The sequence below is a fragment of the Condylura cristata genome, unplaced genomic scaffold, assembly GCF_000260355.1.
Source record: "Condylura cristata isolate star-nosed mole 26May11 unplaced genomic scaffold, ConCri1.0 scaffold00009, whole genome shotgun sequence".
NCBI lineage: Eukaryota > Metazoa > Chordata > Mammalia > Eulipotyphla > Talpidae > Condylura > Condylura cristata.
Genome location: NW_004567110.1, coordinates 40,392,549 through 40,409,153, shown reverse-complemented (window position 1 = coordinate 40,409,153; position 16,605 = coordinate 40,392,549). Strand labels below are relative to the sequence as shown.

General features: G+C 35.1%; 1 protein-coding gene across 2 annotated transcripts in view; it reads left to right on the top strand.

Moving 5' to 3' along the window:
- PKIA (protein kinase (cAMP-dependent, catalytic) inhibitor alpha) overlaps positions 1–15,053 on the top strand; it is a 71,585-nt gene extending 56,532 nt beyond the window's left edge. For both annotated transcript variants that reach the window (XM_004679784.2, XM_012723092.1), the window contains 2 exons: positions 10,201–10,378; positions 13,623–15,053. In XM_004679784.2, the coding sequence (XP_004679841.1) occupies positions 10,228–10,378; positions 13,623–13,702 (231 nt within the window). In that variant the 5' untranslated portion in view covers positions 10,201–10,227 and the 3' untranslated portion in view covers positions 13,703–15,053. The remainder of the gene's footprint in view (positions 1–10,200; positions 10,379–13,622) is intronic.
- The last annotated feature ends 1,552 nt before the right edge of the window (positions 15,054–16,605 follow it).

Below are 16,605 nucleotides of genomic sequence, written 5' to 3'. Positions count from 1 at the left end.
ACTGGGTTTGGAGGTTCCTAGATAGTTCTGGGCTTTGAGTTTCCTTGTTCTTTGAGCACGAAATGAAAGAATTCAAAGCGTATCTAGGTAAAGCAAAGAAAGGATTACTAGAAATAGAATTAAAGTACATCCAGAAAAACATACAGAAGGGCAGAGACCTAGGAAGAACAGGTGCCAAGAAGACTGTGTGTGTAGGGTGTGTGGGTGTTGGGGAACAGGGTCAACAAGGGGGTTTGCTCACGGCATCACTCCTTCCCATCCTAGGGGTACAGTACACATGCACTCCTGGGGTGTCCGTTTATTGGTACAGGCAGAAATTTTAAAAGTCACTGCCCCTTCTATAGTGTTTCCTGGGTATTGTTTTATCAGCCCCTGCAGCAGGTTGAGGCAGGGAAGTATATTAGCTGAAATTGTCATGATGTACATGGTATCAATTAGCTCCACTCTTCCTTTAAAAGAGGAGAGGGTTTGTGGTTTTTTTGGGGAAATCTGTAGACCATTTATAAGCATTTACTTATTATCTCCAAACTGGCCAAATTTGAGAAACTGTCTGCCTCCAGGTGCTTCTTGCTCTACCTTGGCAGTCCCTGGACTTCATCAGTACAGGCAAGTGCTTCCTGAGATCCTAGTAATAGTTATCTGTTTAATTTTCTTCAGAGACTTCCCTCCCTACCCTAAATGCCTAACAAGATAATGAAAGTAGTAACCAGAAAGAGAACGGAAATGAAGACTGTTAAAATGATACTGAATGGATAGAATTGAAATGATAAGCTTTTGAGAAAAGCTTCATATGTATTATATAAAACACATAATTAGTGAAATTGAATGATTAAAGAAAATTCTTACTTCTATTATTGGTACCTAAAAAAGAATGTTATATATACTAAAATAATGAAAAGAATGAATATTTTAAGAAATGGCAGTGGGATGCAGCAAAAATACTTCATTTGGACGTTATGGCACTGGAGCTTATAAGGACATCCATATTGGAATATCCAATAGACAGTAAAAATTCTCAAGCTAGGCTTCAAAATACTCTAAGATCCCACACATATAGATTTGATTATTGTCAACACACAGTAGCTGTTTAGGCAAGTGAGGCAAGTGGGACTACAAAACAAGAGAATAAAGATTCTTTATAAAGTAAATCAGGAGGGAGATACAGGATGGACAAGAACAAATAAAAGAAAGAAACCGAAGGTACAAAACGCAGGTAGTCAAGGTTGAATGTATCCAGAAGAGAAGAATACCAACATAAAATGTTGCATGCAATTTAATATAAATGATTACCGTGAACTGAATTTTAGCATTTATCTGTAAGTTTTTCTTTGAGAAAACAATTCTTGTAAATGAATAGCTATGTTAATAAAATGACAAAGGATTTTATAAAAACACTGTAGGGTCCTCCCTGGTGGCACAGTGGGTTAAAGAACAACACTAAGAAGCTGAATCCACTTCAGTGTGAGGTCGATCCCCGCCCTGGAGGCGACCCACATGGTGTGGCAGACCTCTCCTGACCCACCTGCTGCTCCCCTCAGCAGTGTATTTCATCAGTCGATCTGTTCTGCTCCCCACTCTGTCTCTGGTGAATCCACTCACTGTTCCTGCACCTCTGGCCTGTACCGCAGCTCTGTATGCATAAATAAATAAATTAAAAAAAAATACTGTGAAGGTAGAAAAAATAGCATCCACCATTTTTTCCTTTAAGAGTATGAAAATGAAAGAAAAATGGGTGAATGCACTAAAGAACATATTAAGTTTAAAAGATGAGTATATTTATAGCAGAAAAATATAAGCAATTTTATAGGCTTTGGAAAAAATAGGGTAGGGGAAAGGCTTCAGAAGCAGCAGTACTGAAATAATATCGAAGAAGTATTGAAGTTGTATTGAAGAAATGATAATGGGAGACAGAATTGCAATAGTTAGGTATTTATATTAGGTGAAAAGACTTAAGAAAGAGATTGAAGACTTCTGAGGCAAAGGGATATCCATAAGATCATTAAGCAAGCTATTTTGTGGAAAGTAAGAAACTGAGATATAAACAAGATTATATGAAGCACAGAAAAATACAAAATTTGCTTTTGTGAGGTATGATGAAGAGGAAAGCCAGAAATGAACTAAGAAAATTCTGAGTAGTTTTCAGTTCACTTCTTGTCTAATTAGACTGTGAAAATATTTCCTAAAGAAAGGCAGCCAGTGCTTCTGGCTTTTTAACAAATTTTTAAAAGATTTATTTATATGAAGGAACTCTCTTGCACTGCTGATGGGAGTGCAAACTAGTACAACCACTATGGAAAACTGTTTGGAGTTTCCTCAAATTGCTTAACATGGAGCTTCCCTACAACCCAGCAATCCCACTCCTAGGTATCTACCCAAAAGACACAAAAACATTGATTCAAAAAGATACCTGTACCCCCATGTTTATTGCTGCTTTATTTACAATTGGAAAAACATTGAAGCAGCCCAAATGCCCAAAAGTAGATGACTGGATTAAAAAGATATGGTACATATACACGATGGAATATTCAGCAACCAAAAAAAAAAAAAGAAGAAGAAGAAACACATGTCTTTTGCAACAACATGGATGAAGCTGGAAAAGATCATGCTTAGTGAGATAAGCCAGAAAGAAAAAAGAAAAATACCAGATAGTTTCACTCATAGCAGGAATATAATGGACCAGGCGAGAAAATAATAAGAATAATGAGCAGCCATATACCAGAGACATTTTGTGTGTGGGGGGAGTGGGGAATGGGATCAAAAACAGTGAGTGGAGCGAAGTGCACTGGACTATGGTGATGGCACACGGGTGACTTGGTGATGGGAAACACACGGGGATTACAATTGAGATGGGAAAAAAAGTACAAAATGATGTAAAAATAAACTATTATATTTAAAAAAAAGATTTATTTATGCATCCAGAACTGGGGTACAAGCCAGAAAAAAGGGGGAGGTGAGAGGATTCACCAGAGATAGAGTGGGGAGCAGAACAGGCAGATCTACTGAAATACACTAGGGAGGAGCAGCAAGAAAGACAGGAGAGGTCTGCTAAGCCTTTTGGGCAGCTCCCTGGCCGGAGATTGAACCTGAGCTACAGTGGGTGCGAACAGCTTCACAGCACTGAGAATCAAGCCCTCAGGCCAGCAGGGAGGCCCCTGGTCCATCAAATTTGAATGTTCTCAAATGCATTCAGTTTGTCACTGATACATTTACTTTAGGTCCACAAGTTCAAAATAATGGTCATAATAATACTAATTCTATCTGCCTTTTTACATGACTGATATTGCAAGGTAGGAGAAACCACGAGCACTTGACACTTGTCACTTGATCAAGTCAGTGACATTGAACTACACTAGTAACCATGCTACTCTTGATCAACATACATTCACAATTATTTTAGGGTTGTAAGATTTACTTAATAATGTACTTGGTGAAACAATGAAAAGATTAACTTTTTAAATCGTCACCCTTGAGTATCATCTTTTAATATTCTATGAGATGAAATGGGAAGTTGCATGAAGCACTTCTGCCATGTATCAAAGGCACAATGTCTCAAATAAAGCACTTGCATGAATTTTTTGGTTGAGAGATTATTCATTTTTTTCATGAATAACCATTTTCACTACAAAGAGCCACTTACAGACTGGCTTTTCAAACTTGGAGAGATTTTCTTGACAATGAACAAAATGAGCTTGGGAAGGGAAGCCAACCATATCTATTGCCAGTGATAAAATCTGAGCTTTTATACTTTGTAAAACTTACCTGCCCCTGAGAACTTGTCAGGTTATCAATTCTTAAAGACTTTACTAATGAGAGAGAAGGAATTACAAACAAACGTAGTATTGTATAAAAAAAAAAATATGGTACTATTTGGAAAATTTATATAATACAGAGACCCTTACTTTCCAAACGCCTGATAATATATGTATACCAACATATACATATAAGTGCAAACAATCCAGTCAAAGTGAAAAATAGATAGTAGTAAAATATGGGAATAATATCAATACCATTTTGGATTCCAACACACAAATTTTTAAAAGTCCACAATTAGGCCCTCCCTGGTGGCGCAGCAGGTTAAAGCACAGCACTAAGAAGCTAAAGCCACTTCCTCATGAGTTTGATTCCCGCCTGCCCTGGAGGTGACCAAATGGCGCGGCAGACCTCTCCTGACCCCCCCGCTGCTCCCCTCGGCAGTGTACTTCGTCCATCTACCTGTTCTGTTCCCCACTCTGTCTCTGGTGAATCCTCTCACCCTCCGCATCTCTGGCTTGTACCCCAGTTCTGTATGAATAAATAAATCTTTAAAAAAAAAAAAAAGTCCACAATTAGGGCCCTGCCTGGTGGCACAACAGGTTAAAGTGCAGCACTATGAGGCTGTCTGCAACCACTGCAGCACAAGTTCAATTCTCAGCCCAGGAGGTGATCCACTTGGCATGGCAGACTTCTGACTCACCCGCTGCTCCCCTCAGCAGAGCATTTCAGTACCTCTGCCTGTTCTGCTTCCCACTCTGTCTCTGCTGAATCCTCTCACCTTCCACATCTCTGGACCATACAACAGTTCTTGTATGCATAAATAAATACATATTTAAAGAGAAATAAATCCCATAATTATCTGAAAAGTTTATTAAAATCTCTTCACTTTTCCACTAAAAAAAATCTGTGTGAGAATTTCCTTCATATACTTCATATAAAACAACATATTGAGAAAGACTGAATGCAAAAGCAGATATGAAAGGACAGATGTCTCTTATTAAATCAGACATTTGCAGAATTAAACCAGGGAGCTGCAGTAAAACTATGTCATACCTGCAACTATCTTTTTTTGCTATGGAAAATATACCTTTCAATAAAGATACATTATGTTTGAAAACATATAATGGATTTGTTTTTTATATTTTAAGTGAATTGATAAAGATTTAAAATTTTTCCAGTATTAGTTTCTTATATGGTAAATATTAGCAGATAAAACCCACATAAACAAAAACTCCCTGGGGTTCTCACTAATTTTTGAGTTTGATATCTGAAGTGGAAAACACACACACACACACACTGAGAAACTAGATAGATCAAATCCTATGCATATAGTAAACTACTTAAGGACTTCTAACAAATTTCTATAATTTCATAAAATAACTATGGAATAATGGGATAGGAAGATTTTGCTTCTCTTTTAAACTTAAAAGAAATCATCCTACTTAGGTTAGAGAGAGGTCTTCCATGCATGCTGATGGCATTCTCTCTCCATTCTTTCTTCCAAGTCTGTGAGTCTCATTTCATGTGTCCCTATTTACAGGAGTAAAATTAGCATGTTAGCCAGTCACCATTTGGCTCATGACTCAATGTCACTATAAAAATCATTTGAGCAGTTTCATAGGCCCAACTTCTTCTAGGATACGTCGATGTGCAATGCTTCAATTTGTTTAATATAAGAGACGTAAGTATATAGTTTTCCTATTCTCTTTCAATCTAAATTTTACTAGAGTAAAATCTTCTACTTTATTCTTTCAACTAACTTGTATATATGATATTAGAAAAGATAAAGGACATTAACAAAGAAAAGACCAATGTCAATAATGAATCTAGTTTAGAAATCCACTATACATAGGATGAATTTTTAGAATGTTCATATCCTGCTTTCTTTGTGATTGAATGAGAGAGGGAGACATTTTTAAGAGGCAAAATAAAAAGCAAGCTTATTTCCTAGTCATGAATTTTCATAGAATTTTTAGATGTTTGTATTTAGAGGCTTATACTTTAAGATGGATTCTAACTTTAAATAATAAATACATAAATGATAAAATATCTTTTTCCTTCTATAGTCAGAATGAAAATTAATAAGGTTGACAGATTTGTATAACTGGAAACAACAAAATAACAACTTTTTTGGTCTATATTTTGGCATGTCTAGAAAACTCTGATTGTAGCAGCATAAGCAGGAAACTAGTGAAGAATTAAAAGTGACATCTGGTAAATCTCCCAAGCTTTATTCTGACTAAAATTTTTTAAGGCCAAAATGTATGCTAATTGTTACTCTATTAAATCTCTACCAGTTGCTGACATTTATTAGACTTTTTTTACTTGTGTAATTTTTGGTTGATTATCTGTCAGACATAATTAGCTGGTGACAGGTCCCAAGAATTCCAAAACAACAGTAAAAATCATTACAGTCTTATAGTTGGTGTATAAGCTATTTTCAGATTTCTTGAAGTTGTATCACAAAATAAAGGTCTATGTCTACATGTTTTTCTGAAATAAAAAATAACATAGCAACCATTCATGAAAAAATAACCTTTTTTAGTACTTAATGGGAATTAATTAAAAGATCTAAATCCCAGAAAGAGATTAATATATTTTGCCTCTATATAGTTGTTTAAAATATAATTGTATTCTTTCCTTCATTTTATAAGTGGTATTTGTCAACAATTGTTCTTTTTACTGAAAAATATCAATAATCTGAAAAAATGTATTAAATATGAAGTATTAATTTTATGATAAGTTATTATAATAGTTACCATAGTTAAATGTCCATTAGTTACTTTCTGTGTTACCTGAAATTTAAATTGGATGTGCATGGAAATCTTAAGTCCTTAAGGAAAGAACAAGTTTATAAGTTTTTGACACAATTGTCATTATTGTCTTTCACTCAGTCCAACTAAAAAGTCTATATACACATTATAAAGATAAATATGTGTTTTCAACTTTCCCTACTCTGGTTCTTCTTCCATGTGCTCATTACTTACAATACACTCAGTGAAGTTCAAATTAAGTTGTTGGGTTCCCTCTTATGATCTCTGAACATTCCAATCATATCACAACATAGTATACTTTCTTTTACTTCATGTCTTCTTATGAAAAAAAGTCACTAATTTTTTCATTAGCATTTCAGATCTCCTTAAACCTCTCATTGGAAAGTCAATATGCTAGCTGGAAAATGTTAACTGAGTTTTTTTTTTTTTTTAAGATTTATTTATTTATACATACAGAACTAGGGTACAGGCCACAGGTGCAGGGGCAGTAAGAGGATATGCCAGAGACAGGGTGGGGAGCAGAACAGTCAGATGACAAAGTACACTGCTGTGGGGGGCAGCAGGTGGGTCAGGAGAGGTCTGCAGCGCCATGTGGATCATCTCTGGAGCTTGGGATCCAATTCTCACTAAAGCGGCTACAGCTTGCTTTCAGTGTTGTGCTTTAACCTGTTGTACTTTAACCTGCTGCACCACCTGGGAGGGCCTGCTAGCTGAGCTTTTAATCAAAATCTACCCTCCAGGTGCCATTAAGCTCTTTGAATACATAATCCTTGGTTCCTTAAGAACAAAGTATATTTATTATAATTTGTTGATGATCATCTCCAATAAGTCAAGAATTGTCATAATATAGCAAATGGAAAAATCTAATTTCAAATACAGACAGACTGATTTCTCAATCAATAATCTGGTTCCTATAACTTGCTGTATGGCTGAGGGAGAGTTTCTAGAAGAATGTAGCTGATGGTACCATGTATTATACATACAACTGTCTATCAGGGTGGGCATTAACAAAAATATCCTTAACATTAAACTGTTAATTAATGTAGATCACTTAGCCATGTAAGAAATGAGTTTCCGTAATATATACATCTAAAAATGAATGGAATTAAAAAATAATAAAGGTTTGTTCAAACGAAGTGAGAAGATAAAAATTTGAGAAACGTAATACAGAGAGAAGGCAATGCAGAAATATATGATAGTTGAGGAAAGGTTGTTTGGTGGAGTGGCAGGTTCATATTTTCAGTAAGAAAAGACTTGAACATTCATGTGAAATTAATGGAGAAAATCAGAGGAAAATTACTCAATTTGTGAAAAAAAAAATTCATGGAGCAAAATCCTACAGGAAGTATCAGGAAATAGAAAAGAGGTCAGTTAATTTAGAAAAGAGAAAACAGGGTCTTCACTGCAGCCCAAGGGGTTAAATCTCAGCACTATGAAGCTATCAGCAGCTACTGCATCACAAGTTCGATCCCAGGAACTGACCCACATGGCGCAGCAGATCTGTCCTGTCTCACCCACTGCTCCGCCCAGCAGTATATCCAGCCCATCTGCCTGTTCTGCTCCTAACTGTTTCTGGTGAATCTTCTCACCCCCTGCCCACCTCTGGCCTACACCCCAGCTTTTGTATACATAAATATATAAATCTTAAGAAAAAAGAAAAGAGAAAACAGGGATTTACAGAGAAATGTGCTTGAACAAGGAAGGCATTTAAGAAAACTTGCAGCATATGTTCTGTATCTTCTTACAAATAGAAGATGCAAAATCATCTCAAAGACAGTTGGTATCTGGGTGTGTGGAGTGAAAGGTTTTAAATTCCTTTCCTACAGAGAAAAGTATAAGGAAGTATTTTCACTGGAAGTAAATATAAGAATAACCAAACCACTTAGTGTATACTAATAATAGACTCAAATCTTTCTAGTTGAGCCAGTTGGCACAATCTTGTAATTTTTTCTAGTAACACTCAGCCACCAAATAATGAGACCAGAGAAAGTACACTCTGGTGTTTTCCCAGGTGAGACTTAGGAAATTTAACTGACAAAAGATCAAAGGAACTTCTCCATGCTAGTAAGAGGCTAATTAAATAGTGGACAATTGATCTAGAATGAACCTAGAGGAAATTAAACTAGAAAGAGTTAATGGAATTAAAGATATAATCAATGTAAAGAACAACTTAACAGGAAAAGAATAATTTGGTATGACCACAAAAAAAATCGCCAAAAACAAAATGTTGAAAATGAACTTGTTTTGAGTAATTGTTAGATTTACATCTCCATATGAAGTGACATTAATTATCAGCCATCTGTCCCCTTGATATATTAGAAAGTGGAAGACCAAGATGTAAAGTGATTGTCCAAATATCACTTTGTGAGGGCCTTTCTGGAGGTGCAGGGGTTAAAGTCTCAGCACTATCAAGCTATAGCTTACCCACAGCAGCAAGATTTAGATCCCCAGCCAGGGAGCTGACCCATGTGGCAGAGTAGACCTCTCCTGTCTGGCCCACTATTCCCCTCAGCAGTCTATTTCAGTAGATCTGCCTGTTCTGCTCCCCATTCTGTCTCTGGTGAATCTTCACATCCTGCACCCCTGGCCTGCACCCCAGCTCTTGTATGCATAACTAAATAAAATAGATCTTCAAAAAACAGGTGTTTTTTTTAAGTTCTGTTTAAAAAATGAACCCAACAGAAATTCATAATTTTTTCATGTCTTAGTATTCATACCTCTTTGGACTTTCAGGGAAGTATGTAAACTTAAACAGAATAAGAGAAAACTAAAGATATGTATTTGATGGTATTTTTTGTTGTATTATTTTCACTGAAGTAAATTTATAACACTGCATATGATTTAGAAGTACAGGTATAAGGATCTCCTATTTTACCTTGAAAATATTTTTTTAAGTCTTTTGGTGTGTATAAGTTTGTTTGTAAAAACCCACTCTCATTGATTCCATTGTCATGAAAATTTTATTGCAAAGATTTAGTCAAAGTTTATTCCTCTCGTGCAATGGCTTATAGGGGACTACAAGAGAGATCTCTTCATGACCTGGCCCACTGGGGTGGGAGGTATTTGATTACTGATACTGTTTTTAATTGTTGGCACATTGTGATAATAAAAAGCAAATTGGATTTTGGTTTGTTACATTATTATTCTTAAACTCTGCAGATAATGTGCTTCCTTGAGACTTACTCTGATGGACCACTTCCACCCTGCTCCCAGCTGGGTATACTACTAATCTCAAATTCTCTGGAGTTTAAGACAGGTTAAAATGGTTTTAGAACAGGAGAATTTTATGTTCTAAATTAGGTGTTCACAAACTATGAATGCATGCCAAATCTAAACCTGTGCCTATTTTTGTAAATGAAGTTTTTAAATAACATTTATTTAGCATAGTGAGTGTCTTTGACTGCTTCTGCTCTAGAATGAAAGAGATGATTTATGAGGACGGAGAACATATGACCTCATGGCCTAAAATATTTACTGTCTTGACCTCTGTAGAAAAAATTTCCTGGCCCTAAATCTAAATAATTAGGGCAAGAATCAAAGTATTATTTCCGTTGTGAAAATGGAAACAAGATAATTATTTCATGTTGGTATTATAGATCAATAACAAGTGTCTTTATTAAATGTTTGCCATTCACCAACATTATACTTAACTATCCACTTTTTTCTTTTATAGTTCCTGCTATGTGGATATTTGTTAGCAATGACTGATGTGGAAACTACATATGCAGATTTTATTGCTTCAGGAAGAACAGGTAGAAGAAATGCAATACATGATATCCTGGTTTCCTCTGCAAGTGGCAACAGCAATGAATTAGCCTTGAAATTAGCAGGTCTTGATATCAACAAGACAGGTGAGTGATTTGATAGACATCTCTCTACAAACATGAAATGTTTTTCAGCCTTTCACTAAGTGGGATTCAGCCAGGAAAATACATAATTGAAAATAACCCAAACAGAGTTATAAACCCCATAAAGCAAGATAAAAGTCAGGGACAAATCTTAATCTTTCCCTTTCTGTTTTTAATGACTTCTCTTTGTAGAATTTTCCACTCAAAGATACAGCCCTTAAAAATGGCTTTCGCTGTTCTGATTTTGTTAATGTGATCAAAAAGACACATGAGTGTTTAAAAGTCCTAATCTCTATCAGAGATCTGAAATTGCTTGAGTACAATATTTAATAAAGTTGGAGGTCCTACCCTTGACATACTGGCCACCTGTGGCATGTAATAAAGTTAGATGTCAAACAGGATTCACAGGTGAGTCTGATGGACCTCAATTCCAATGAAATGTCCAGGAGAAAATGAGTCTCCACAACTAAGACTAAATCTATTATTCTGGAAGCAAAATATTCTGTTTAGTAGGTTAGGTAAAAAAGGTGTTTAGTTTTCCTTTCATGATAGAATGAGTTTGGGAAAGTCTTGCCTTACGTGGCTTTGAGTTCTTATCCAAGGGGCCTAGTTTTACCAAGTTAGATATTTAAAAGTATTTCTGAGTATTTAAATGATTCCTGTACTTACTTCATCTACATTTTGCAAGTATCAAAACTGCATTATAGGCCCTCCCTGGTGGCGCAGCGGGTTAAAGCACAGCACTGAGAATCTAAAGCCACTTCCTCATGAGTTCGATTCCCGCCTGCCCCGGAGGCGACCACATGGCGTGGCAGACCTCTCCTGACCCGCCCGCTGCTCCCCTCAGCAGTGTACTTCGTCGATCTGCCTGTTCTGCTCCCCGCTCTGTCTCTGGTGAATTCTCTCACCCTCCGCATCTCTGGCCTGTACCCCAGTTCTGTACAAATAAATAAATAAATCTTTAAAAAAAAAAAAAAACTGCATTATAACTCACCGAGAAAAACTTGTGTAAAATAACCTTTAAAGTAAAAAGGAATTCACTATTTAGAAACAGTATTGTGAATATGAGAACCTTTTAACAAGTTACTGACTCCTGGTAACCACTCAATATTACTCTAAGAGCATTTTTATGGCAAAACATTCTAGTTACTAGGAAACAGAATCACAGTGTATGTCAGAGAAAAAGTTCAGCAACAGTACCTGAAAATACTTAGATACATTACTTAATTCAATGACTATAGATTAGCAGGTCACAGGATGATCTTTTCATATTTAGGTGGAAAATAATATGAACATCACCACCTTGATGGCTAAATACATATTTTAGGTATCATTGTTTCTCTATTACTATTATCAAAGTAGCTCTAATTTGATGACTGGAGACAAGTACATGTATTTTTCTGTGGACTTTGAGAATTTGTTTTATAAATCTGTATATTCATTTCTATGTAAGTATTCTTTTAAATAATCTGTGTTAATTTCAGTAACCCTTAGTATTTGGTCATTTTTATTCCTATCACAATTTAGAGGGCTTTTTTGGTCTGTGTTCACTGAAATTGAGACTCAATAGCCCCAACAATTTTCTTTTACAAGAGCACATATTAAATTATTTTTAAATAATGAATTTATATTTTAAGCAGTAAATTCAATAAAATAATTTTATATTTTCAATTATTTTTCAAATAATTTAAAATAATTCTAAAGTTCTATGCCTTCTTTTCTAAGCATTTCTACATGTTAATTGTAATTCTCTAGGCCCTTGAAAATCAGTATTTTTCTCTTTAAATCATACACTAAACAGCACTGGCTTTATGTATTATTCAAAGTCTAACTATCTAAACAAAGACAAAAGATCACACTATCTGAGAACTGTGAGGGGCTTCCTCTAAATTCCTGAAAATTCAGTTTCTATTTAGTTTATTCAACAATACTGTTGTCTTATGTTTACCCTGACTTTTTAATAAGTATCTATGTAGCCTGTGTTTGTAATATATTGCTAAACTCAAAGAAGTGATCTCACACACCTCTTCAGTCCTATATCCCTTGGAAGAAAATAGATTCATCTTGTATTTCTGTAGTCACAAACATTCTACTGTCTTGCACCTGCCCTAATTTGACTTCCTACCCTTGGTTACCTAGAACTTCTCTTCTCGAGTTCTTCTTACATCTACAAATACACTAATCTATAAATCTCAGATTGAGGCCATCTGCATATCTGGGACCTTGTTCATTTCCCCACAACTGAAAGTAGCACATAAAAATGACATATAATGTCTGGTCATACACTTAAGGCCCCTTTAGAACAATATTTTTTTTTAATATAGAACTGACTTCAATTTCCCTGAAGAATGGTTTATGGAGAGATGTTCCTGTGTACTTGTTAAGAATAAAGGAGAAATTATCTTTCACCATTTCCATCTATCCATTTGGATTACAATAACTCTTAGAAAAACTGATAAAGTTTACATTATTTCAACATCCCAAAATATTTTGTCCACTAAGATATATTGGTTGCTGAGTAACAAATATAACTCATGCAAATATTTGAATCTTTGAGTCAAGGATGGCCTACAGTTTGTACTCAGATAAAGTGCCCTAATCTGAAGAGACAGTATTGTTTAATTTCAGTGTTGGCTATGTCGCTGACTGAGACTGCTGCTGAGGATGTGGTTATGAGTGTAGTTATATTAGAATAACTATCTGACAGATGACTAACCAGCTGACATAATGTCCTTTCATCTTCCAGTCTTGCTGTTCACTTACCAATCATAACTGACAAATCAACTGGGTTTTTAAAAAATGATATAAACAATGTAAAATGAAAGTGTTAAATATTCCTTCAGCTAAGATAATCAAGCATAAAGAAGTAGACTTACCCCCCTTTCTGACTTCTTCCTGAAGACATTTCTCTTTCTGTTAAATGATTTCTGTTAAATCATGCATAAGTGTTAGAACCTGGCCATGAGCTTTTATCAAAAGCATAGATGACCACTAATCACTCTGAAAATTCAATTATTATTTTGCTTTATAACCATGCTGTACAAGTTCACAAGATCATAATTAGCTGTACCTTGAAACACTTAAACTAGTTTCTGGATGGAGTATTAATTACAAAAAAAAAAAATACATTTATATATTTGTGGACTTCAGACTACCTGACTATTTCTGAAAATCACAATATGATATATTGAGAATTGATAAATGTAAATAATAGGCTTTGTTTTGCCTTTATTTCTGCCTCTTACAGAAGGTGAAGAAGATGTACAGCGAAATTCGACGGAACAAAGTGGGGAAGCTCAGGGGGAAGCAGCAAAATCTGAAAGCTAACATCCCACTTTGACAGTCAACACCTGACAATGTCTCAAATCTCCAGGCCTGGCTGGAATGTATTTGTTTCCAAAAGTGAAAAGAGGAAAAAGAAAATGGCTGTGCTGCATTGCAGGAACCTGCTCATTCTCATGTTAAAAATGGGGGCAGAGGCTGTGGCTGCAGACAGACTTTTCTCTACCTCTGTCATTAGCAATGGTTGAAATCATGTGGTTTGTGTTTGGATGGCATTTTTGTATGGATCCTTTCACTTGACCATATGATGAAATGCTTAATAGAGAGTAGTACCGACCTAGATGATGATACTTCCTGTAGCATCTGGCCCCTCACAATGTCAGAGGATTTAATTGTGTCTAATTGCAAAGGGTTGGTTGAACCCCAGAGTTTAAATATCTCTGGTCCAAGTATTCACCCAGTAAAAGAAACATCCAGAAAGCACTGTTTTTAGCATTATGTATCCATGTGTTCCTACTGTGTATTTACACTGTTTTGTATTGTACATTATAGATGCTCAGCACTGCCCCCTTCTTTGATTGCTTATGAAAAACAAAAATGATGTACGTAACTGTGAATTTTTATACCACTCATTTTTAAAAGGGCTGCATTTTTTTCTTCTCTGTAGTGTGATGGTGTACACAAGATAGAATGCACCTTTTTAAAATTTAACTTTGCCCCTCTTGACGAACTGATGAAGTCCTATAGATTCATCAAGATGTCTGTGCTTTATTATATAAGCATTTGCAAATACCCATTAATGTGAATACTACCTGAATTCCTATGTCTCACAGGTCTCTGCACAGATCAGAATTCAATCGATAAACTTTGTTTTATTCCAACATGGAGAACTTTTCACAACTATTACTTTTTATTATGAAAATTTTGGAAAATTGATTAAGATGGGAAAAGGGAGTGAAAATAATTGTTAAATCTAGGAATATTTTCTTCTTATAGAATCAAATTTCTCATACTGTATGCTACTATTTAAACTTGGCAGATTATCTCCTTGAAGCTATAAAAGATGGAGAAAATGATCTCCTTACAATCATGTGGACACCAATCACAAAAGTAAAGCCCTTGTGTTGTGTTTTTCATGTCTTTTTCAGTCTTATCAGATCCAAAAGAATGCACTTTTTAATGTTTGTAAACTTTTACTAATAATTAGTGTGAATTGTACTCTGATATAATAATTATCATTAGATCTAACAAAATCCTCATTATTACTGTCGATGGCCTCTGCTGTGTTTTGACATCATGGTTCTTATATAGAAAGATTTTGTGAGATATGTAATCCCTCTGGTCAGTATTATGAAACAACATATCAGTGGTAATAAATAAGGAACCAGTAATGTGCCAATGGCTCATGAGTTACTGGAGAAATAGCAGGCAACAGGAACACCCTTTAAATAAAGACCCCACTTAACCGCCCTCCAGGTCTTAGTGAAATAGATTGAGCCGCATTTCATAAGTAATGGACATACCAGGAAATCAGCCCTCCTCTCTCTGGCATACATATGAAAGGTAAGTGTGCCCTCATTTCCCTTTACTTTTCAAATGACTGGGACATGAGTATGGGTATTATATGACTCTCCATCTTACATTACTAGAATAATGGTAACCTTGTGAGTCTTTTAGAGAAATAGGAAAAGATTAAATCTGAGAGTACTTCCTTCTAGCTCATCCATTCGAATACAAAGTGCCCAGCTAAAACTCAAACAATTTTTCTATTAATAGACTCACAGTGAGAAAAAAAGTTTCCTGGGGCTATTTTAGACAATCTCTGGTAATCCATTTTAGACATCCAATCCATATTTTCAATGTTCTCATTTACTATCTTCATAGTATTCTTGTGAATCTATGTAATGATCTTTTACAACCTAAAATGTTGTGGAATTCCAAACTGATTTCATGTGGTTTTGCAAAATTTAAGATGTGCTGAGTATACGTGGAAGGTTTATATTCCTATGTGATATACTATTATTAATGCATGTGGTGTCAAGCTTGTCTTTGAATATTTAATAATGCTAAATCGTGAAGTCATATGGAGCTTTTGAATTATTTTGACCTCTTACTGCTACTTTGTCTGTTGTATTCAAACCCAGAGGCATTCCCAAGCTGGAAGATAAAAATCTACTTTCGAAAACATCCATATTTTACAAATGTTGCTTAGCAAAAGTACACAGTATCTTCTAAACTTTATTGTAACACATTTTACTTGCAAGTCAATAATATATAAGGAATTGAAATTTTAAAAAGAGAAGGAAAGGGTAGAAAACTAAGGTATTGGTTTGGTAATATACATTGAATGCCTGTTAACCAATAAAAATGATGCTAATAACTGCTCAGCACATTATTCTCCTATCTAATCTTCAAGGAAATTCATGAAAGAGGTATTATTAATTTATTACAGATGAAGAAATTAAGGCTCAATAAAATATAACATTTTGAAGCAACAGAAGCTAATAAATGATGAGATTAAGGCTTGGACCTATGTTTGTCTGTGTCCAAGGAATGTTCTATTTCATAGGCCTTAAAATTAAGCTGAGTACTTTCAGAAATGGGACTGGTTCCACCTTCATATTTTGTAGAAGGAAACTGAGTTCTAGAAAGAACTGTCTTCTCAAGATTACCTAGGCAGGTAATGACACAAATATAACTAGATGATAGAGTGTACTTTTATAAAAAAAGAAATTCAATTGCAACTTATTAGGTGTGTGATATTTTCCAGAATTTTCCTGGCACGTTGGCTATAATGGTAGTATGGTTCAGATTTTTATGCTACATATTATGCTTTTTGTAATTAACTAGAAATAAATATGTTAATTTCAGGTTTTCAGCATATTGCAACAAGACCAAACTTGTCAAATTTACCTTTTAGCACTTAGAAGCATTCTATGGAAACATAT